This window comes from Ambystoma mexicanum, chromosome 12 (assembly GCF_040938575.1).
Source record: "Ambystoma mexicanum isolate Mex_15411 chromosome 12, UKY_AmexF1_1, whole genome shotgun sequence".
In the NCBI taxonomy this organism is placed as follows: domain Eukaryota; kingdom Metazoa; phylum Chordata; class Amphibia; order Caudata; family Ambystomatidae; genus Ambystoma; species Ambystoma mexicanum.
In genome coordinates, this window is record NC_090936.1 from 426,664,110 (window position 1) to 426,687,897 (window position 23,788).

The following is a 23,788-nucleotide window of genomic DNA, read 5'->3' on the forward strand; positions in this document are numbered from 1 at the left end:
GAGGTACTGAAGGAAGCCATAAGCACAGCTCCAGTGTTAGGGACCCCAGTCTACAAAAAGGAGTTTTTCTTATTTTCACACACTGATGGTGCAGTGATGAAAGCGGTACTGACACAAAAGATGAGCATGGGCCATAAGCTGATTGCTTACTACAATGGACAGCTTGACCCAGTGATGAGAGGACATTATCCATTCGAACAATCATTGGCAGCTGCAGCCTTCACAGTGGAAAAGTCATCAGCAGTGACAATAGGGTGCACCACCACTCTTTACGTAGAGCATGCCCTCTTTGCAATACTGCATAAGCCAAAGAGCACACTGACCACACAGAGAGCATCAGGGTATGAAGTGATACTATCGAATGTAGGACTGAAGATAGTGAGATGGAAGACTGTAACTCCAGCACTATTTTTAGCAGATGTTCTTAAGCCAGGAGACTATGCATATGCCTGCACAAAAATTATAGAGATGTTCAGTGAGACATGCAAGGTCTCTGCAAGGAGGAAGATGCACTAGAGTGGGGAGACGTACTGTACATTGACGTTCATAGACAATTGATCAAACTGATGATTGTCAGACGGACTGGGACTGCAGTGGTAAGGCTGAAGGAGGATGGGACAAGTGAGGTGATTGTAAGTGCACGACTACCATCCCATTATTTAGCACAGGCAGCAGAACTAGTGGCTCTCATATTAGCACTATAAAACAGTGTGGAGAAATACATCACAATTTATTCTGATTCAGCTTACATGAGGTCAACAGTACATTCAGGACTGGCGCGATCGCTCAGGAGAGGGTTCAGGAGAGCAGATGGGACCCCAATGCAGCACGCACTATTATTAGGCAAATTGATTGAAGTGATTGGATATGCAAAACAGGTGGCACTAGTGAAGTGCAAGGCCCACCCAAAAGGGGAGGATCCTATCGCAAGGGGAAATGAAGCAGCAGATTAGGAGACAAAGTGGGCAGCGTATTTTGGGAAAATGTAGGAACTAAAAGAGAGACCAATGGCCAAAGGGAGAGAGAGGAACATGGTCATGAGGGAAGGGTACAATGTACTGCCAGAGACCCAGATTATGGAATTGCAGGAAGCTGCAACATCAGAGGAGAAGGAGCTATAGATAAGGAGAGGATGTTTAAGAAAAATAAGGACATAGGCTAACCCACCTGTCTACCACTGGCCGGCGGTAGAAGCAGCACACGTTTAACACATCATCACATATGCCATGTACATAAGAGAGCAACACCCAATTTGTATGTAACACATTAACAAATTTTATTTTTCATGTAGTTTAAAAGTAGCCTCGCAGGGCTATTGTCGTAACCTTTTGTTACCAAAGAGGCGCCTTGTTTTAAGGCATCTTCAAAAACTCATACTATGACTGTTTTGCACAGTGTGGGTTAGTATACAAAGTGACTTATAATGTGGTCGTGATGAACAAACATCTGTCTAGTCGACGCTGAATGGTGTTTCTGGCACTTGGTGGATAGCTGGTGTACTAGTGCCATCTTCAGGACTGTTGACGTTGGCTTAGTGATGTCACTGATGTACCCCAGGGGTGGAACATCTAAAGGTAAGTAAGTTAAAATTAGAACATGGGTGTGTCTCTACAGGGACATTAATGCCTGAGAGGTGTGTTGCAACATATCCTACCTGGGCCATTGCTTTCCAGTGTGGCGGGTATGGAGAAGATTTTTCAATTCTTCAATGGAGGAGCCTTCTGTGCGCCTTGGATGGTAGGATCCTGAATGTCTAGGGTCTGGTCTCCAGTTGTGTAGCTGTAAGGGGAGTATAAATCTCTAGTTGTAATGTACAAACTGTCGTTTTTGCATAGAACACCATTTCTGGTGGTGGTGGCAAAATTTCCTTTATTTGTGATGTGCATAAGCCGAATTGGCTATCGGCAGCTCTTTTGTGAATGCGCCATTAGTGGTGGTGAGGGGATTGCCTTGGGTCTAAGGTACACTTAAAGTTATGTACATGCCCGTGAAATTCAAGATTAGCAAGTTCTTAACCTAAGCACCATGTTCGGCTACTATGGTGTTGGAACAGGCTATGTAAGAATATAGTGCAGTTTGTGCTCCCCTGGCGTCTATAACTAGCACCCGGGGGCTCGCTAGAGAGCGGAGCTGGGGCTTACCTGCTACCGCTCACTCCTGCTGCTGGCCGTGTCTGTGCGGTGACTGTGGCTCTGCGCATGCGTGGGGAACGTATATGGGAGCGTTGGTCGTATCTATGCGACCATAGGTAGTGTGCGCATGCGTGCGCGATTAGTGTCGCTTGTTTGTGGAATCAATGCGATCCCGATGTTGTGGGATGCGTCATGTGTCTCTCTCTCTAGAGAGGAGGGGACTGGGTGTGTTGGAAAAGATGGCTGATCTCTTCTTGCTGTATTAGGGGCCTGTGGTGGACCCCGGTGTGTGGGTGGAGTAAGAGGTACAACAACATACATATTAGTAGTAACTTTCACTGATTTAAAACAGTGCATACGGCTGGACGTTGACATATTTATAGCCATCGGGTTCATAGTTACAATTGTAGATTATAGATATATCTTTGTATGTGATGCACTACATCCTTGTGTGATATTTAACACAATTCAATATTCGGTACACTCTAAGACTAAATACAGTAGAAGAAAGTAGTTCTGTATAGCTCCTTCTGTATCACATTAGGGACTTAATGCAGAGCAATTCAGCAAAGTTTCAGACAAATTTCAGAACTGATTCAGAGCAAAGTCAGAGAACATTCAGAGGAACAATAGAACATTCCCTTTGTATCACATTAGGGACTTAGTGCGGAGCAATTCAGCAAAATTTCAGACAAAATTCAGAACAAATTCAGAGCAAAATCAGAGAACATTCAAAAGAACAAATTCTACTCGATGGAAACATTTAAACCGTTTTTTACCATATCTAAACGGTGTATCCATTTTTGTTCTAGTTTTCTCAATTCTAGATCTCTGTCTCCCCCTCGGGCTTTGGCATTAATGGTTTGAATTACGCACCATCTCAATTCTGTGTGTTTATGTTTTTTGAGGACAAAGTGAGCCATCATTGGTTTGTCCACTATGGCGTTTTTAAGGCAGGACCTGTGCTCACATATCCTCTGTCTGACCTCACGTTTGCTTTTTCCTAGGTATAATAGGTTGCAGGGGCATTTAATCATGTAGACGCTCCATTTTGTCAGGCAATTTGAGAAAGTTCTGTACTTCCAAAGGGTGCCATTAAGGGATATCTCTTTCTGATCTTGTGTCAGGTGGCATACCGAGCACTTGCTGCCGCGAAAATGTCCAACTACTGGTGGGAGATGCCAGAGTGTGGGTTGGAGTGTAGTATTGGTTGTCTCTGTTGGGTACGTGTGCACCAAATGATCTTTCAGGTTTCTACTTCCAAGGAGACTTCCAATCCACTATCACTCGCCTTTTGGCAGACAACATAAAGAAATCTACCAAAGCGATCCTCCTCAGTGATGTCAACCTTGGTCTTAATGACCCCAAGGACCCTGCTTCCAAAGCACTCAACTCAGCCCTTAAAACTCTGGGTTTCTCCAACACTGTCTCAGACCCTACCCACTCATTGGGTAGGACACTTGACTGGATTGCTCAGCACAACTGTCCTCTAACAATCACTGGCAACTCCTCCACCCATGGTCTGACCACCACATCATTACCTTCAACATCCCCACCTCCTCCCCCCAACCCACCCCCCCCACCCTCTGTCTCCCGCCCTCACCAGAAGCACCTGCCTCCTCACCAAAGAAAGACTTCTACCATTCCTCCAGGGTCCTGCCTTCAGACCTCCCTTCTCCAATGACCCAGAAACCCTGGCGCAAAACTACAACAAGGCTATATCAGCAGCAATCAACTCCATTGCTCCTCTCAAACCTCGGAAGTCCAAACCCAAAAGCCACACCAACACCTGGTTCACCCCAGACCTACTCAAACTCCGGACGGACAAACGCTCTGCCCTTGCGCGCTGGCAAACCCCCCAAGGTGACAAAGACAAACTTGACTTCAAAACCCGCTCAAAGGAATACAAAAAAGCCATCATTCAAGCAAAATCCAAATCATTCGAAGCCAGAATCACCGAAGCCAATTCCAATACCAAAGAAATGTTTACCATATTCAGGGAACTTGAAACCCCTACCCCTACACCCCAGAACTTCACTAAAGACAAAGCCTGGTGTGACGGCATCCAAACTGCCATGCGCAACAAACTAGACCTCCTTCAAGCCAAAATCTTGAACTCCAGACTCTCTCTACCCACCCCCCCTTTGCCCGCCCACCCCTCTCTCTAGATGCCTCCCCCACCTTCTCCTTCAAAACCATCCAGGAGAAAGACATCATTACCCTAATGAAAGGCATCAAACCCTCCAACTGCAAAGGAGACCCCTGCCCCGCCACCATTATCAAAGACTGTGCTGAGTCCCTCGCCCCATTTCTCACAGCCTTTGTAAACACATCCTTCACTACAGGTATAGTACCCTCCTCCCTCAAAGAAGCATGGGGTCAGGCCTCTCATAAAGAAACCCATACTTGACCCCACCTCACCTAACAACTACAGACCCATCACCACCGTCCCCTTCCTCCTTAAAATTCTGGACAAGGCAGCCTATCTGCAAGTCCAACACTTCATCGAAGAGAACCAACTCTTAGGCCTGAGACAACCTGGGTTCCGCCCAAAACATGGAACCGAGACCGCCTTACTGGATTTAAAAAAACAGATGGATGATGCCAGAGACGTGGGCAAACCTGTCCTGCTCCTCCTCCTCGATCTCTCTGCTGTGTTTGACCTCGTGGATCACAACGTTTTATGCCACCACCTAACCTCCACTGCAAATTTTTCAGCCCATACTAGTGCTTGGATCACTTCCTTCCTACATGGAAGGACCATGCAGGTCTTCTCTGATCTAGCTACTGCATCCCCAACCATTATGATGTGTGGGGTCCCACAAGGCTCCTGCCTCTCTCCCACCCTCTACAATATATTCACTCGCCCCCCTCTTCCTCATCCTTGACGCCATGGGGATCTCATACACTAATTACGCGGACGACACGCAGATCCTCGTGACCCTGACAGGCGACTATGAGACTGACTCCAAGACCCTCAACACCATCTATAACGTAATCCAAACCTGGATGGCTGCCAACAGCCTCTGTCTCAATTCTGACAAAACTGAACTCCTACTTGTAGGCTCCCCCGACACCCTAAAAAAACTTGACGTGCAGTTCTCCCACTTCACCATTGACTCTATCATAATTCCAGTATCTGAGTCAGTGAAAACCCTAGGCGTCTACCTGGACTCCAATCTGTCCATGACCAGACAGGTGAACGCCATTGCCTCCTCAGCTGCCTACCAGGCCAAACTCCTCAATGCAGTTAGACCCTACCTCTCCAGCAACACCTGCACAAACATAGCTAGGGCTATCACGGGATCACGGCTGGACTACTGCAATGTCCTCTTCCTAGGGACCTCCACAAAAAACCTTGAGAAACTGCAAGTCACTCAAAACAACGCCCTCTGCGCAGCACAAGGCATCTCCAAAAGAGAGCATATATCTACTGCCAGAAGAGCCTCCCACTGGCTGCCTATAAAAGAGAGGATCATCTTCAAAACCTTGACCCTCACCCACAAATGCATCCACTCTGCAGCACCAGGCTACCTGGCACAAAGGATCCACCCGGCCATGTTCTCAAGACCAACCAGGACCCCCTACACCAACCTACTCACTGTACCCAGCGTAAAAAAAGCAAGAGCAGGGGTGCCAGCTTCCCCTACCTTGCCGCCCTACACTGGAATGCCCTCCCCACTGCCATGCGAGCTAAACCTTCTCTGACCACCTTCCGCAAAACCTTGAAAACCACCCTGTTTGCTTGATTCTCTACCGTCTCTCATGTACACCCGCCATATGTATACCTGACCTGTGTACGCCTCTATGCATATTATGTGTTACGCCTATGTACCCAATCTTTAACTTATGCATAATGTAACTAAGTTGTCTGCAAGTAACAGTGCCACAATGCCCTTGGGCTGCCTGCGCGCTATACAAATGTAAAAAAATAAAATAAAATAAAATACGTGGCATTTCCGGTGCAAAGGTGTCCATTTGTAACAGATGCCAGTTAGTCAGGTTGGTTTTTGTAAGTATGTTGCTAACAGGTGAGAAAGTGGTGACGCATGTCATCTTTTCTTTGTGTTCTACTCTGGTACGTTTGTATTTGTATTTGTATTTGTTTATTTATAACGCGCAGACCATCAGGCCCGGGGGCATCAGGGCGCAATTTGTACAGGGTTACAAGAAAAGAACATACAGGGAGATAAATTACAATAAAAGTATACCAATACAGCATAATAACAATCTTAATAATTACAAATATTACACATGGTACAGTGTCCCTAGGCTCCGCAGAGGAAGTATCCCTGAGCTAGTTGGGAAGGTAGCAGACCAGAAATCGTGCAGGGGAACAGGCGGGCTGGGTAAGTAGGACAGATGTCTAACACAACTATTGCTGGTCAAAGAGCCAAGATTTGGTTTTATTCTTGAAGGTGTTGAAGGAGTCTTCAGCTCTGATGGCAGCGGGGAGGGTGTTCCAAAGTTTGGAGGCTAGGACAGGGAAGCTAGTGCCTCCCGCTTTTTGGAGCTTAAACCTAGGGATAGTAAGGCAGTGAGTCTGAGCAATTCTTAGTGGTCGGGCAGTGGAGTGGCGCGAAAGCCGACTGCAGAGATAGATCGGAGCCTTGTTGGCTAGGCATTTGTGCGTATGGGCAAGCGTTTTTAGGGAAATTCTCTGCTTCACGGGTAACCACTTAAGGCTAGTTCTGGCTTCTGAGATGTGGTGGTTACGAGGGATGTTCAGGGCCGCTCGAATTGCATTGTTCTGGGTGGTTTGGAGTTTGGACAGGTTTTCTTGGCTGGTGCCTAAATATAGAGCACTGCAGTAATCTATTTTTGCCATGATAAGTGTTCTCGCTAGTGTGACGCTATTGTGGGTGGTGAGGAATGGTCTGCAGGCTGAAACGAGTTTGCAGGTGTAGGCGGAGGTGGACCTGACTGCATTAGTTTGTCTTGACAAGGATAAGGTGGAATCCAGGTAAAAGCCTAGTGTTTCAGTGTCTTTTGGGACTTGTATTGAGTTGCCGTCTATGATGAATGACTGATAGGATGGCTCAAGTTTGCTCAGGCGTTGTGATGTGCCCAGGATAAGTAGCTCCGTTTTATCGTCATTCAGACATAGCTGGTGCTGGGCCATCCAGGCTTGGATGACCAAGCAGACATCATTGAGGGCCTTGGTGTCAGCAAGATAATCACCAGAGATGGGAATGAGTATCTGGGTGTCGTCCGCATAGTTGGTGTAGGAGACACCCAGATAATCAAGCACATCAAAGAGTGGTTTCGTAAAGATATTGTAAAGAGTAGGTGACACGCAAGAACCCTGAGGAACACCGCAATGAGTAGGGGAGGGAGCTGCGGCAGCGGAAGGTGCAAAGACCCTCATAGATCTGTTGCTCAGGAAGGATTTGATCCAGGCCACTGCGGAGGGAGAGAAGTTGGCAGCAGAGTGGAGGTGCCTGCAAAGGATCTGGTGGTTAACCAAATCAAATGCGGCGGAAAGGTTGAGGAGTAATAGCATTGCTAATTTGCCCTTGTCCTTCAGGACTTCGATCTGGGTTTTTAGGTCTAATAGAGCCGTTTCGGTCCCATGTCTGGGCCGAAATCCGGATTGTCGTAGACCTAACAGATTGTTTGATTCAAGGTAGTTTTGGATCTGCAGGTAAGCTGCACGGTCCAGTATCTTCAGCAGAAATGGTACTGTAATAGGTCGGAAGTTCGTAGGTATGCTTGGGTCAAGGGAAGGTTTTTTTAGTAGCGGGATCACCCAGGCGTCTTTAAGGTTGTCCGGGACAATGCCTGTTTCAAAGGATGAGTTAATGAAGGCTGTAATGAATGGGGCTAGGTCATGAGCGGAGTCCTTAATGATGGGAGCTGGGCACGGGTCACCTTGGCAGTTGTATGGTTTCATCCTGAGGATGATGTTTTCTACTCCGGTGACAGTGAGTGGTGCGAAGGTGAAAGGTTTGATGTTGGCAGAGTTGGAGAGGGTGGACCTAGTAGGGGAGAATGAGCGGTTGTCACGCCTCAGGCAGTCCTGCTTTTCTTTTATTTTAGATTGGAGCATAGAGATTTTGTTTAGGAGGGCTGCTTGAATGTTAGCACACCATTTGCTGTCTTTCGTGCAAGTGTCTGGCGGGGAGACTGGGGTTTCGAGCTCTTTTAGGACTCTAAAGAATTCCTTGGAATTAGAGTCGGCTTGCATGATACGATTATTAAGCGATTCTTTTTTTAGCAATGATGATGGCGTCTTTATAAGTGAGGGAGGCGAGGAGGAAGCCGTCTTTATGCTCATCAGATGGGTGGCTTTTCCACCGGTTTTCCGCGCAGCGTTTGGCTTTGCAGAGGATTCTTAGCTGTGGAGTGAACCATGAGTTGAGATGTGCTCGTGGTTTAGCCTTTCTAGGTTTAATTGGTGCTATAGTGTCAATAGCCGTGAGCATCGTTTGGTTGTAGATGTCTGCTAGGGTGGTGGGATCAGAGCAGGCATTGGTCGCCACATTAAGAGAGGGGAGTAACAGTGGGAGGAGTTGTTCTCTTGTTATATTTTTTTTATTGCGGGTGGGGAGTGCTGGGGCAATGGGTGTTGGGGCTCGCGGGGTAGCTTCAATGTTAAATGTTATGATGTGATGGTCAGACCATAAGCATGGGGAGTTATTGAGGACCTGGATGTTGCAGTTGGAACCGGCTAACCAATCGATGGTCCTGCCTTTGATATGGGTCGGTTCTTGTATGTACAAGGTGAGGCCAAGGTCAGTAAGAGCATACTCCAGATCAGTTGCTACAGGATCCTTAGGGTCGCCGCGACCAAGATTGAAGTCACCTAAGATTATTGTTTGGGAGTTGTTTTTTGTTTTGTCAAGAAGAAGAGTGGAAATTTCACTGACAAAGGTGGGTGCCGGCCCTGGGGGCCTGTAGATAAGGTGAAGGGTGGCCGTTTGGTTAGGTGTTAGTAGTAATTTGATTGTCAGCAGTTCAGCTGATTCGAGTTTGGAGTCGGATACCACTCTTAGGTCAAGGGAGTTTTTGTGGATGAATGCCACGCCGCCACCTCTAGTATGGGCAGAGGAGCGGTCACAGCGTGTGATGCCATAGTCAGGCGGTAAGGCCAAGGATATAGAAGGGCCAGAGGCGGCATGTAGCCAGGTTTCAGATATGGCAATGAAGTCGAGGTCGGCAGTGGTGATAAGGTCGGCTATGTCAAGAGCGTGTGCTGTGAGGGATCTAGCATTGATGAGGGCACCCTTGAACACAGGCAATTTAACCCCTGTGGTCTTAGTTTTGCAAGTGGCGGTGGGCGAGGGCGGGCTGGGTGGTGTGTGTGGGGCTTGCTTAGTGGTGTTGGTGCGGGAAAGACGAATGCGGAATCTGGTGCCTAGTCTCTTGTTCCTGAGAGTGAGGGGGCAAGGTTGGTTAGGAGTTGGTTTTGTGGCAAAGTGTTTGAGCCAGAGAGCTGGGTCATTAAGGTATTGGTTAATCTGGTTGCAGGGGTGGTGAGCGTCAACGGTAGTTGCTGAAGGACTCGTTGAGGGTGTCAAAGTCATGGTGGGTGACGCTGGGTCACGTAGGTAAGGGCAGGCCAGGTTATTAACCTCAAAGGTAGGAGTGGTTGACTTGGGTGGTTGGATGAATAGGGCGAGGTGTGTGGTTAGGAAGTAGTGCAATAGAAGGCGCATGCTGATGTGCATGATGGTGGTGCTGGCTGCCAGAATAGGTTCCCTATGAGCTCGTTGACAGGGATAAGATAGGGTCTCCTTAAGTGGGACTGGTGAGATAATGGAAGGGAGTGAGGATGCTATGGTATGGCTGGAAGCCTGGGCACCTAGATAGGGATAACCCAATGGCTGGAATGCAAAGGTCAGGGCAGCCCTAGATTAGCGTAATCACAGGCTGTCGCCCAGGGCAGTGGTAAACCTAGATTAGACGTGACGCAAGTCAGGCACGGCACAATACAATTTGAAGCGCCCTTAAGGCACAACACCGTTGAAGTGGTCTGTAAGCGACCTTAAGGCACTACACAATTGAAATGGTCTGTAAGCGACCATGAGGCACAATACAGTTATAAGGTGGTCTACTAGTGACCAAAGGCACAAAATACTTATGATATGCTAAGGTTCGAGAGTTTCAAGGGTGGCCTGAAACACATTCAAATAATAGTGGCTCAGAGTGCATGCCTACAGTAGTGTCCCCGGTACTGGCATGCGTGAATATACTCCTTGAAATGACGGCATGATGTTTGGTCAGGCAATCCATTCTGCTGGTATTTCTTGCAGATTTTCGTGCTTTTCTGATGATTGTTGCTGGGTATCCCCTAGTTTTCAGATGATTTTCTAGGTCTTTGCTGTTCCGGTCGTACTCTGGTAAGGTGGTGCAGTTCCTTCTTATTCTGAGGAACTGTTCCGAATGGTACATTTTCTTTCAGAGCTTGTGGGTGGAAACTGGAAAATTTGAGTAATGTGTTTTTGTCCGTGGGTTTTTGGTATAATATTGTTGTAATCGTCCCTTCATGTGTTCTGAGGATGTTGAGGTCCAGAAATGCCAGGTTGTTGGTGTCATAGTGCATTGTGAACTTGATGCATGCGTCCACATTGTTGAGCCATGTGTGAAATTCCTACAGTTCTGTGATTCTGCCTTTCCAGGTGGTGAAAACATCGTCGATGTATCTCACCCATCCTACCAGGTTGTTCCTGTATTTATTGGTGTCATTGTATACGAAAAGGTTCTCCAAGTTGTCCATGTATAGATTTGCGATGTCAGGTGCGAATGTGTATCCCATACTGGTCCCTCTGACTTGCTGATAAAATTGCCCCTGGTATATGAAAAAATTCTCTGTTAGAGCCAGGCGGATGCATTCTTGGATGAATGAGGTGGATGTGAAGATATCTGCTTGTTTGTCCAGATATTGTTTCAGTACATTAATACATTGAGTTTGCGGTATACTTATATACGTATAGCGCTTCGACATCAAATGTGATGAGTATGTCCTGTGGCGATGTCGGGATGTTAGTTAGATGGTGAATCATCGCTGTTGTGTCCTGTATGAAGGATTTCATGTTTCTAACGCATGGTCTGAGGAAGACGTCTGTATAAATGGATAACGGTTCCAGTATTGACCCTATGGCTGAAAATATGGGACCGCACGGTGGTTTTTCTGTGTTTTTGTGGATTTTGGGGATGCAGTAAAATGCTGGTATGACTGGGTGTTCCTTTGTGAGGAATGCTTTTTTGTCCTTGTCGATCCATCCTAGTGTCTTGGCGTAGCGATAAGGCTTTTGATTTCTTCTGCTAGACGCATTGTAGGGTTATTGTCTAGTTTTTTGTAGAATTGTGTGTCACTTAGTTGTTTAAGGGTTTCTTCTTCGTATAATTCTCTGCCCCAGAGGATTATACCTCCGCCCTTATCGGCAGATTTTATTAGGAAGAGGTCATTGGTTTCAAGGTTCTTCAAGGCTTTCCTTTCTGTCTGTGTATGGTTGTCTCTGTAGTGGTTTTTTGTCTTGAAAATACTTTCCACTTCTCTTAAAATTCTATTTTCAAAAGTTAGTATTTCTGGACAGACCATCGATGTAATTGGCGTGAAGTTGGATTTAGGTTTCAAACCTGTAGAGGTCAAGTCTTTGTCTTTGTCTGTTGTGGAGTCCCGGAAGAAATATCATAAGCGTATCAGTCGGAAAAACTTTCTCATTTCCACCTCGATAGTGAAGCGGTCTGCTTTGCTTTTTGGGACAAAACTGAGACCTTTGCTGAGGATTTCTGTGTCTTCTGGGGTAAGGCAGTACTTGCTTAAATTAAAAATAGGGATCACCAAGTTTGTTGAGGCTGTGTCGTCCACTGCTGTATCTGCATCCCGTGGTAGCCTTGCTGTCTCGGTCTGCTCTGTTTGCCTCGCCCTTGAAAAAATTGTTGTTGTCCTCTTGGTTTTGTCGATGTGGATGAGCCTCTCGGTGGGGACCCTGACCCACTGCTATTGGACGTGTTTGAAAATGATACGAATTGATGCTCCATGTCTCCAACAGATGCCTTATGGTGACAGAACAACACAGGGAAAGTGGTCATGCCACTAGTGTTGCTGAAAACAGCATTAGCACAATTGCTCTATCCAAAACACACAGGGAAAGAGGTCTTTGCTATACACATTGGAGAAACAGGGTTTTGCCCAAATTTGAATGAACATGTAGCTATTTCATTAGTAACTGCTTAACATGTAAGCAGTTTAAAGCAGGGCATCCTTTAAGAGGTATGAGAGGAGCCATACCAAGAACTGTAGGCCCATATGTGAATCTCCATGTGGTCTACGTGGACATGGTCCAAGTTTGTCAAGGTAACCACTACATGATAGTAGTTGTCTGCCCATTCTCTAGATGGATAAAGGCTATGCCCCATTCCCATGCCGATGCCATTAGAGCAGCTGGGTTTCTGGTTCGAGAAGTATTCCCTAGATGGAGCATGTGTGAGGTCCTGCTGTCTGACAATGGCCCTCACTTCGCCAATGAATTGTTTCAGCACATCACAGAATTGCTAGGCATCAAGCACAAATTTGTCTGTGCATACCACCCGCAAGCAAACGGAATTTGTGAACACCTAATAGACTCCTAAAGGAGTGCATAGCCAAAACTCAGCAGAGCACCAAGAAAAACTGCCTTCACCACTTGCCTCTAGCATTATTTGAATTTCGCAATAAACAAGAGTCTGACCACCATTTAATGCCGAACAAGGTGGCGACAGGACAGCACATGCATCTTCCCCCTGGCTACTCCCACTAGAGCATTCAAGGATTGTGAGAACAGAGCAGATGTGTTAGAACAAGAAATGTTTGATTGTATCACTTCTCTGGTTTCTAGTGCCTCTTTTATCTCTCGACAGATACAGCGGATCCAGGGGGGGGCAAAGACAGCAAAGACCTTGACAGCGACGACACATCACAAGATAGTTACTTAAGAAATTCTGTGAAAGTGGGAGATATTGTTCTCCTGCATAATTACTTTAGGTGCTGGAATGTGCCTCACTTTACAGGACCACATGTAGTTAAACAGATTGCAGATAGGGCCATGAAACTAGTAGGGAAGTCTGCCTGGAACGACATCCACAACATCAAGCCCTACAAAGCGGTGACCTCACCTGGCAACAGAATTTCTGTGACCGACAGGGCCAATGTTCAAGACCTTGATGAACTACAAGTGTGTGCAGACCTCACTGAGTTAGGGAGGAAAGAACATTCCATGATTACACAGTCACAAGCAGCAGACTTGACCACTGGAACAATTGTACAGCTTGAGGAGTGAAACACTGTGTGTTATTTTTCTTTTTGCACACACAGGTTTACGTGAAAGTAGTAAGGGTTGTGTAGGGTATTGTCCGGATGATACCTCCGATCTCTCACGCTGAACATTTTTCCAACCAGTCTGTGCACTATATAAAGGGACGCAGATGATTCAGAGCACAATCCCTTGAAGTATATTTCCTTTTTTTCGTGGAGTACGTGCCCCAAACATACCCACAACTTGAACACAGTCAATTACCAATCCTGCCCATATTGTAAGAGCCCTCAGTAACAAAAGTTTGGGAGGAGGTCTTTGCCTTTGCAATTTGTGACTACTTAGTTTAGGGGGCTTGAGGGTACTGACACATATTAACACAGTAACTGCCTCTATTTATCATTTTCAGGTGGGCAACTTTATCATCTCATTAGCTGCACGGACCAAGCAGCGTAAGTGGGTATCGGACCCAGCAGCGTTAGTGGGTATGAAAGAAACAATAAAGAACATTCTTATCATGTTGTGTTTATTGATTCCCAGCGGGTTGATGGGATTTGTATTTTGGCAACTATATGTCACCGTTAGTATTACAGCTGTACCCTCTACTAACATTCCCCGACCCAAACAGAAGGGACGACCATGTCAGGTGGTAGAGAAGCCATTGCTGATAAGGTAAGGGGAGGTAAGTGCATTGTTGACACAGACATGAAGCAGTTGACGTGTATCTCACTGACACAGCACGAGTATATAACAATATGTGGTACAAACACATAACCAAAGTAGGCAAGGAAACCACTGGGACAGCTGTTATTTGCTCTTTAATACCCTACGCCATGAGTGCCTCCCGAAAGTTCATAGCAACTGAAATATCCACAGCAAGAGCAAAATGCCTAATGTATCTTGTGATGGTGAAAACGTGAGGAAGATTCCAAGAGAAGACAGCCACATTAAGATTAATGTCCAAAGGGACCTTCCCATGTGAAGATAATTACATAAAGTCATTAGACATGATGAACAATTACTGGCAGCTAGGTGAAGGAATGCAATATATAACTAACGGACCCGAAAAAGGAGAAACTAAAAAAATAACACTGAAGGAATTGCCATGCCCCTGGACAAGATTAAAGGAGAAAGGAGGTGAACCGGATGCTGGGAAAGACCACAGAAAATAGTGTATGGACAAGTGTACATTAACGATGGATGGCAATATGGAGTGGTGGGAAGCAAGGTGCTGATGCTGGCACACATGCTATTGATGTAGGTGGAGAACAAAGCAGGAACGAAGCCAATAATTCCCCTGAATATGCCGGCCCAATGTTCTCAGAACAGGGGCGATGTTGAAGTTGGTGAAAAAGTAGGATGCAAGACAATCAAACAGCTTCCAGCAATGAGAGCGGGAACAGCAGTACTAATAGATCACTACTGGGCCTGTGGGTCGAAGGCATATGAGAAGCTGCCACCTGAATGGGGAGGAGTGTGCTCACTGGTGCACATAAACATGCCTTCGTTGGTGGTACCCAAGAAGGATGTGAAGCTTTATGAATTCCCTAACATGTATAACAACAGACGCAGGAAGAGGTTGGTAAGGATAGCACCAACAGCCCAGACAGAGAAGACAGAGAAACAAGCCACATTTAGCAGAGTGAAAAGAGGGGGGAATTACTTCTCAGGGGCATCAGAAACGGCACTGGGTGAGATCTCAGCAGAACACAGACTGTTTTGAATCAGTAATAACAGGAATACACACATACACAAATGCCAAGTGGTTACAAATCACTCGTTGGGAGCTGTTGGTAAAAATTAACTCTACAGTGAATGGGTTCAATGCCATAGAGGAAGAGCTCAGAGCAACAAGGTTGGTGGCACTCCAGAATAGATATGTTCTGGATCTCCTCACAGTCATAGAAGGAGGAGTTTGCACCAAGATAGTGAGTTCATGTTGAACATTTATACCAGCGAACAAGATTATGGAACTCTCTTAGATGCAGTCGCACAGTTGGCACAGATGAATACGAAGATGAATACGAAGATGGAAGACGAAGCACGAGGAGTAGGGAAAGACAAGAGCTGGCTAGCATACTTATGGCCTGGATGCCATCATGGCTATCAGATGGACTGAAGGTAATAGCAGGAGCACTCATACTGGGAGCAGCATCAGTATGTGGAGCAAAGATCTACACAGCAAGATGCAAGAAGACAGCAGAAGACGCTATTGGAATGCAGATCCCGATGGATGTGAACATAGGAGGGATGAAAGATGAGATTGTTGCAGAAAGAGACAAATTGAGAGAGAAGATGAGACAGTGTGAATTATGTCCGGCAGGAACAATAAAACTAGACAATCCACATGATCCGAAGTTCTACGAAGCAAAGTGGGTTTGGTTCAACCCTGAAGGAGTATGTTGTTATATGCAGCGGTCATTCGATGACCACACAAACTATTATGGATGCCTTGCAGTAATAACGAAAAAATGGCAGCCCAGAGCAGCAGGACGGCCATGCAAGGATGTGGCCGACAAGTCGACCAGATGGGGCCCTGGAGAGGGATGGTCAAATTCGACACCCCTCCCCTACCCATAAGGTGCATGATACAGAAGAAGGCCAGAAGATATCATGAACGCCCATTCTATTTCAGACCAATTCCTAGTGCTCCTCTAATTGATAAGTATGTCGAGAGGTACCCACTCAGCCATTCCTACAGATGAGGGGCAGTACAAACCTTCCCCAGAGTGGACGAGGAGCCTCAAGCTGCAACCAAGGAGACTTCATTTGACAGTATTGACTAAAGCACCAAGAGGCTAAACTACTGATGTCTTTAGAGACATCACGACTTAGCTGTGTTAGACAGGAAGCACACATGCCATCCGCACATTGGGACACTAACACACATCTGAATACATGAAGAACACAATCGTCAGTTCTATAGTTAGATGACAGATAAATATACATACTGTCATTGCTTTATTAGTTTGTTATTAGCCTAGTACAGCAACCCAGAAACCACAAGAAGCAAGATATACTGAATGAATGCTTGCAGATGATTACATGCAAATAACCTTATGGAGCTGCAGGATCACCTATGGGATCTGATGGAGCCAATTGTGACTAAGATATGGAGAATATAGAATAGCACGAAAATGTAGAAGCCATGTTACGGTTTAGGAAAATCAGAGCAGGCCACAGGCTTCACAGCAAGAGTTGAGAGGAGCTGGATTTGGGCTGAAAAGAAGGAAAACGTGTGAGACAGGACCCGCTGCCAAGGCCACTAGATGTGAATGACATTCCATTCCCTGAACTGCAGTAACACCAGCTGCTCTAAAGATGAATACTTCTTTATAATTCAGGGCTACAGAGCTCCAAACCGTGGTTTCTGAGCACATGACCTTGCTGATCCAGATGATGAAACGAAACCACAGCTGGGAAAGAGACTCAATCTCACACTGCCAGACAGAAGCTTGCAACAAAGATGTTACAACGGATACAAGTGTAAATAGCACGACTCACTGCACCATTTCTTGGCGCCCAGGCACCACTGCTATTCTCATGTGGGCCTGGGCGTCTTCGCAAAGCACGACAGTGCTTTCGCTGTAATCCGCCTGTTTCTAATGGAAACAGGCAGATTGCAGAATCTCGGCAGCATATTCGTTAAATAACGAGGGAATCGTTATTTAACGAAAATGCTGCCGAGAACACAGTTCCTATACACCAAAGTGAGCAGCTTCAAAATTGCAGGATGTTGAAGCTGCTTACTGTGGTGTACAGGAAAGTGTTCATATACACCCGTGTGGTGTATATGAATACTTTAATTTAAAGCGAGCTTTGGTGTAAATGAAAGTGTTCAAATACACTTGTGCGTGTATATGAACACTTACATGTACACCAAAGCAAGCAGCTTCAACGTTGCAGCACCGTTGAAACTGCTTGCTTTGGTGTACATGAAAGTGTCCATATACAACACGGTGTATGGACACTTCCATTTACACCAAACAAGGCTTTTGGTGGCACTCCTCCAGTTTAACGCCACCAAAAGGGTACCGTAAATGTGCGCTAGTTTAGCGCACATATTTAACTGGAGGAGTGCCACAAGAATAGGCTTTCAAAAAGCCAGTTTACAAATGTGACAGTTGCTAGGTTGGTTTCCAACACATCCTAGCAAACGCCACATGTATTCCGAAAGTGGCGCATTCCTTCTGACTTCAGAAGAATGCACCACCTTCAGAATAGGTCTTAAGTACCGAAAAGGTTGTTACGCCTTTTAACGTCCTTTTCGGTACTTAACACCTACATGAGAATCAGGCCCTCAGACTTTCAACTTTCAGAAGTCAAGAAACCTAGTACCCTGCTTGCTAAAAGTAACACCTGTAATTTACAGCACTGTAAAACAGCACTGTACTACTACTGAAGTCATTAGTATCCGCTCTACATCAACATTTCCATTATATATCAGGGATCCCTTTCAATAGGCGGCACATCAGTAGCTCTTATCTGCACAGTATTTGTCAAAGGCTGTTAGTCACTTGGTGCTGTTTTATTAAATTATCGTCAGATTTGCAGGGCAGCCAAGTGAGGCTGTGCTTTGAGGGTTGATTTAAGGAACAGCATACTCATTTATTTATTTATTTTATCTTTTGCCTTTGTATAGCACGCCCAAGCCCTCAGGCATCAGGCCGCTGTGGAAAACAGGTTCCATGAGGCCACTTAGGCCCAGAAAGCATTTACAGGTTACACGGATGCATTGATTACATTTTTGCATATAGTGCAATAAAGTATAAACAGGGCATACATATTGCTGCAGGGGTCCAGAAATGGAAGGAGGCAAAGACACACAAAGTTAATTGAAGAGAGGTTTTGAGGCCTTTACGGAAAGCCCAGTAGGAGCCTTCTGATCTGAGATTGAGTGAGAGGGAGTTCCATTGCTTGGCTGCAATGACAGGGAATGAGCTGATAGCAGGTGCTGTTCTGCCCATCATCTGCTATCACGTTCTTCTTTAATAATACCATGTAAGGCTGGGATCATGGGGGGGGGGCACAGGAGGCAGGGAGACCCATACGATAAGCCTTGGAGGCCAATGGAGATAGCCGGGATGAGCAGGGACCGGCATGTCTTCATGGTTGCCTTTAATGTTTTTAATGTGATTGACTTTTTCGCACATTTTGGAAAGTGGGTCTTTATAAGTGCTCAATTTTGTTTGGAGAAATGCTGCCATTGCCCCTCAGTATGAATAGGAACCACCCTTCTTGTAGCTGGTAACACGATCCTTCAGTGCTCGAGTGCAGTGTCTTATAGTGAGGATAGTTCTGCTGTAGCTATGAACACCCTCAATCTTGCAATATCCTCTCATTTTCATGGGCATATTCTCAAGGTTTGGAAATATGCCACACACACACGCAGCAACACTGCATGCTTGGGGTAATGCAGTATGCTGCTATATCATCTACACTGATGCATGGGGTAATGCTGTATGCTGCTATATCATGTACACTGCATGCATGGGGTAATGCTGTATGCTGCTATATCATGTACACTGATGCATGGGGTAATGCTGCATGCTGCTATTCAATGTACACTTATGCATAGGATAATGCTGTATGCTGCTCTATCATGCACACTGCTGCAAGGGGTAATGCTGTATGCTGCTATGTCATGTACACTGCATGCATGGGGTAATGATTTATGCTGCTATGTCATGTACACTGATGCATGGAGTAATGATGTATGCTGCTATGTCATGTACACTGATGCATGGGGTAGTGTTGTATGCCGTTATGTCATGTACACTGTATGCATGGGGTAATGCTGTATGCTTCTGTGTGATGTACACTGATGCAGGGGGTAATGCTGTATGCTGCTATGTCATGTGCACTGATGCATGGGGTATTGCTGTATGCTGCTTCATCATGTACACTGATACAAGGGGTAATACTGTATGCCGCTATGTCATGTACACTGATGCATGGGGTAATGCTGCATACCGCTATGTGATGTACACTGATACAAGGGGTAATACTGTATGCCGCTATGTCATGTACACTGATGCATGGGGTAATGCTGCATACCGCTATGTGATGTACACTGATACAAGGGGTAATACTGTATGCTGCTATATCATGTACACTGATGCATGGGGTAATGCTCCATACCGCTATGTGATGTACACTGATACAAGGGGTAATACTGTATGCTGCTCTGTTATGTACACTGATGCATGGGGTAATTCTGTATGCTGCTATACCATGTACACTGATGCATAGGGAAATGCCGTATGCTGCTATATCATGTACACTGATGCATGGGGTAATGCTGTATGCTGCTATCTCATGTACACTGCATGCATGGAGTAATGCTGTATGCTGCTATATCATGTACACTGAAGCATGGGGTAATGCTGTATGCTGCTATCTCATGTACACTGCATGCATGGAGTAATGCTGTATGCTGCTATATCATGTACACTGAAGCATGGGGTAATGTTTTATGCTGCTATATCATGTACACTGCATGCACGGGGTAATGCTTTATGCTGCTATATCATGTACACTGCATGCATGGGGTAATGCTTTATGCAGCTATATCATGTACACTGCATGCACGGGGTAATGCTTTATGCTGCTATATCATGTACACTGCATGCATGGGGTAATGCTTTATGCTGCTATATCATGTACACTGCATGCATGGGGTAATGCTTTATGCTGCTATATCATGTACACTGATGCATGGGGTAATGCTTTATGCTGCTATATCATGTACACTGATGCATGGTGATTCTAAGTAAACTGGAATATGCTGTTAAATGTGGATTGTGAATGGTGATTATGCACCACATCAAACCTGGCGCAATCACATACAATACCCATGACGGAGAGTTTTGGCTTGAATGGCGCAATTGCCTATTCCTTTACTGAGTGCAAATGATAGTGATTAGAATGGCCGAGAAAAGGGCCAATCCCCAGATGAAGTAATGGTTGGCCCAAGTTCTTGCTTGAAAAAAATCCAAACAATGGGCACAGGATGCAGGGCCATCTTAAGCACTTTTGGGGCCCTGGGCACGGACATCTTTGGGGCCCCCATCCACTAAACCAAAGGAATGAAGGCATCAAGAATACTGGTCGCACCCCCCACCCGGCGCGCTCACAAGCTATAGGTTGAAATGCTGTCTTGCATCATAATTAGCATGTTTACTCCCTAAGTCCCCTTGCCCTCTTCATTATTGCTCTAATCAGAATGATAAACAAGTAGCATTTGAAGACCAACATTAGCAGTCTACGAAGAGGTTACTGTTCTAATACATACAGGATACTTTTTATCAATAACATCCAGGAAGGTAGATGTGGTAGATGTAGTATTAATGCAGGACCATATGTAAAAGGTACATGTAACCCATAATAGACAGAGAACTCACATTAGCTGCCTCACAGAATGCAAAAGTGCTCATGCATGGATAGAGACCACCAATTGGAAGGAATGAGAATGCTACACATACCATAGCATGGATAGTGGAGGCGGATTAGAAGCTACCAGGAAGGTGCCTTTATCCAGACAGACTGCGACTAGAAGTGGAATATGGTTTTCAAACAGTGTTGCCAATTAGATATCAAGGGAACAAATGCCTGTGGTGTGCAATATACATATGCTCACTATTAACACAGTGAAACCACGAATAAGGCTTTTATGAAGATCATACCATGAGAAGGAAATCACTCGGAAGGGCTGACAATTTTGAAAGGTTTAGGGACTGGCAATATTGAGAGGTTAGGCAAATACAAGGTTAAATGAGATGCCCAGGATCACACATTGGTTAAGGGGTGTAGCTGGAATTTGTGCAACTCTGCAATTTCTGAATTTGAACACTTTCTTTCCCAGTTCTTACCATGAACTAAAACAATTTAATTTTATAAAAAACAGACTTGGAAAGTACACAAATCACATTACCAAACATGACCATTTTTAAACAAAATATTATAAAAGGGTATTATGCAAAATGGGAATGATTCTAGCTTCATTCTCTCCATCATCAAGGAAAGTATTCAAGAAGCAGCATACCAATCCATGTGATTTAACAAATTTAGTCTGGGTTTGTCTCTTGCATTTTAAAGCTTTAAATACTTCCAAAACAATGGCTTGTGACATTTTCATTTATAAACGTGCATAAAAACCTTTGACTTTTACCAAAAAGCAAACCGTTTTTGTGTGTCAAACAAGCAGACCTTAAAATATGCTTGCTTGAGGCCTGCAACATATGGTCCACTCTCTTCTGTCTACCAACCCTTCCACCCAAATGGACTACATAAGAAGAAAGATCAGGTAATGGGCTAAACGATACCAGCAGCATGCAAGAAGGCAAACCTCACAGAAGATAGTACAGTAATGTAAGATATATACTAGATGATTTGACCAGGATCACTGTATCATCTCCAGGCAAATCCAGGATACAAACATGAACGCTGTCGTTCCATAGTCTTCAATTTAAATACTTATTCACCTCTTGGACTAACAGTTTATGCAATCGTTGGAGGTCATTGCCTAGGTTTTACAACACCCCATTTGAAGAAACCAATTTCTAGACCTTCACCCTACGGATTATATGTTAGTTTTTATAGCAACCCCTATCTAGTGCAGGTACATTGCTGATAATAGCAGATGTTGTTCTGCAAAAACCAAGTACATATGCAGGCAGCTTTATACACTTCAGACATAGGAAAGGCTCAGCCAGAATTGCTGGAATGTGATATTCTAATTTTGCATATGAACACATATTTCTGCAGTCGGTGCTTCACGCACTGAGCTAACTTTTTAACCATTGTGGCACTCAATTCATCAATATGCATTTCACCATTGCCTATTGCACATGATCAACATAATTCCCACAGGAAGGAACGAATGCTACAGAGTTGTGCCATAATGAACACACAAACTATGTATACCACATTGAACACAGAAAGCAATACATGATGAATTGATCAAGGCAGAATGCACTTGCCACAACAGAAAGGCACCCCATAAAATATCCTGCTGACGTGTGCTATTTAAGACTGGTGAACAATGGAATCTTGTTTAGATCAGGCAGCCTTCAGGGGCCCCCCTGCAAGGTGGGGCCCTGGGCAAGTGCCCCTTTTGCCCTCCCATAAAAAAATCTCTGACAGGATGTCTGTCCCTCCTCTTGTCCTAGCCCACTGCTCTCAACTTTCCATGCAAATAGTTGCCGTTTATAACATGTGCTTATAGCGCCACCTAAAGATCAAATCTAAAAGTGGCTGAAAGAGAGATAGTGAGTTAAGATGAAACTCCAGGGGGGCATTATTACACCTGAGCAAACTGATCACCACATTCTGAGCACCTGTCACATTCCAAAAGGGCAGTTCCAGGATTCCTGGAGTGCACAGTGCTTGGTGATGTTTCATACCTTTAGACATGATGGATGCTTTTCGTAAACCTGAGTTATCTGAGTACTCACCATACACCCAACCAATGCAGATGGTTTCGGAAATACCAACAGTCAGGAGACAAATTCCACTAGCAGCGTAGTAGTCAAAGAGCTGGAACACGTACATTCCTCCCTGGAAGGGAGAGAAGGTGGTGAGAAGGAGGGGAGAGACATGAGTTTACGTGTGAGACAATGGTGCAAGTGTGAATATGCATTCTAGTAGAGAGGATCGTTGAATAGAACTGGTAAAAGAGAGAGCACCCATAAAATAAGAATGTGGGCAAAGGAGGATCACATGAAGGAGAAGGTGAAAGTATACAATAGGGAGGTGGGGCAGAGCAGGCTAGAATTCAAGGAAGGCAGCAACACAAGTGCACAATATACCGGGGCACTGATCGGGAGGAAACAGGAGGGGGGATAGGAAGCAGACACAAAGGAGGAGACAAAAGAAAAAAAGGAGGGGTCAAAGGAAGGGAAGGGGAGACAGCAGGAAAGTCAGCGTGTGCAGAGAAGAAAGCGAGGGAATACGATTAACAATGATTCCAGCGAGAAATTAGATGGTGAGGAGACAAACAGAAGGATGAGTGGAGAAAGCAGTAGTGGCCACCGGGGGGAAAGGGAAGTGAAGAAAATGTGCTGGACACCGCAGGAAATTGGGAACATGCAAAGAAAGGAGAGAGATGGCAGAAAGGAAGCAGGAGAGACAGGAGACCAGAAGCGAGAGAAGTAAATCACACATGGGAAAGCAAAAGAATGTGCAAGAACACCCTGCACCCCCACTGGGATATTGGTATGTCCTTCTTATGTGAGCAAGAGGAGGCGTGTGTGAGATCCCTGATACACAGAACGGACATCTCCGAGAATGCACTGTGCGACCAAAGTCAAGCCAGAGGTTCAAAGGCCTGTAGGGAGACTGGAAGATGTCTGGATAGCTAAGACCTTCTAAAAGGTCAGACAGGTCGCAACACAGCCCATCTCATGCCAGGCACATGTC

The 23,788-nt window shown here is 45.4% G+C and overlaps 1 protein-coding gene across 2 annotated transcripts in view; it reads right to left on the reverse strand.

The window, feature by feature from the left end:
- LOC138513606 (sodium- and chloride-dependent GABA transporter 2-like) overlaps nucleotides 1-23,788 on the reverse strand; it is a 771,005-nt gene that overhangs the window by 122,972 nt on the left and 624,245 nt on the right. For both annotated transcript variants that reach the window (XM_069628589.1, XM_069628590.1), the window contains exon 12: nucleotides 22,825-22,927. In XM_069628589.1, coding sequence (XP_069484690.1) covers nucleotides 22,825-22,927 — 103 coding nt within the window. The remainder of the gene's footprint in view (nucleotides 1-22,824; nucleotides 22,928-23,788) is intronic.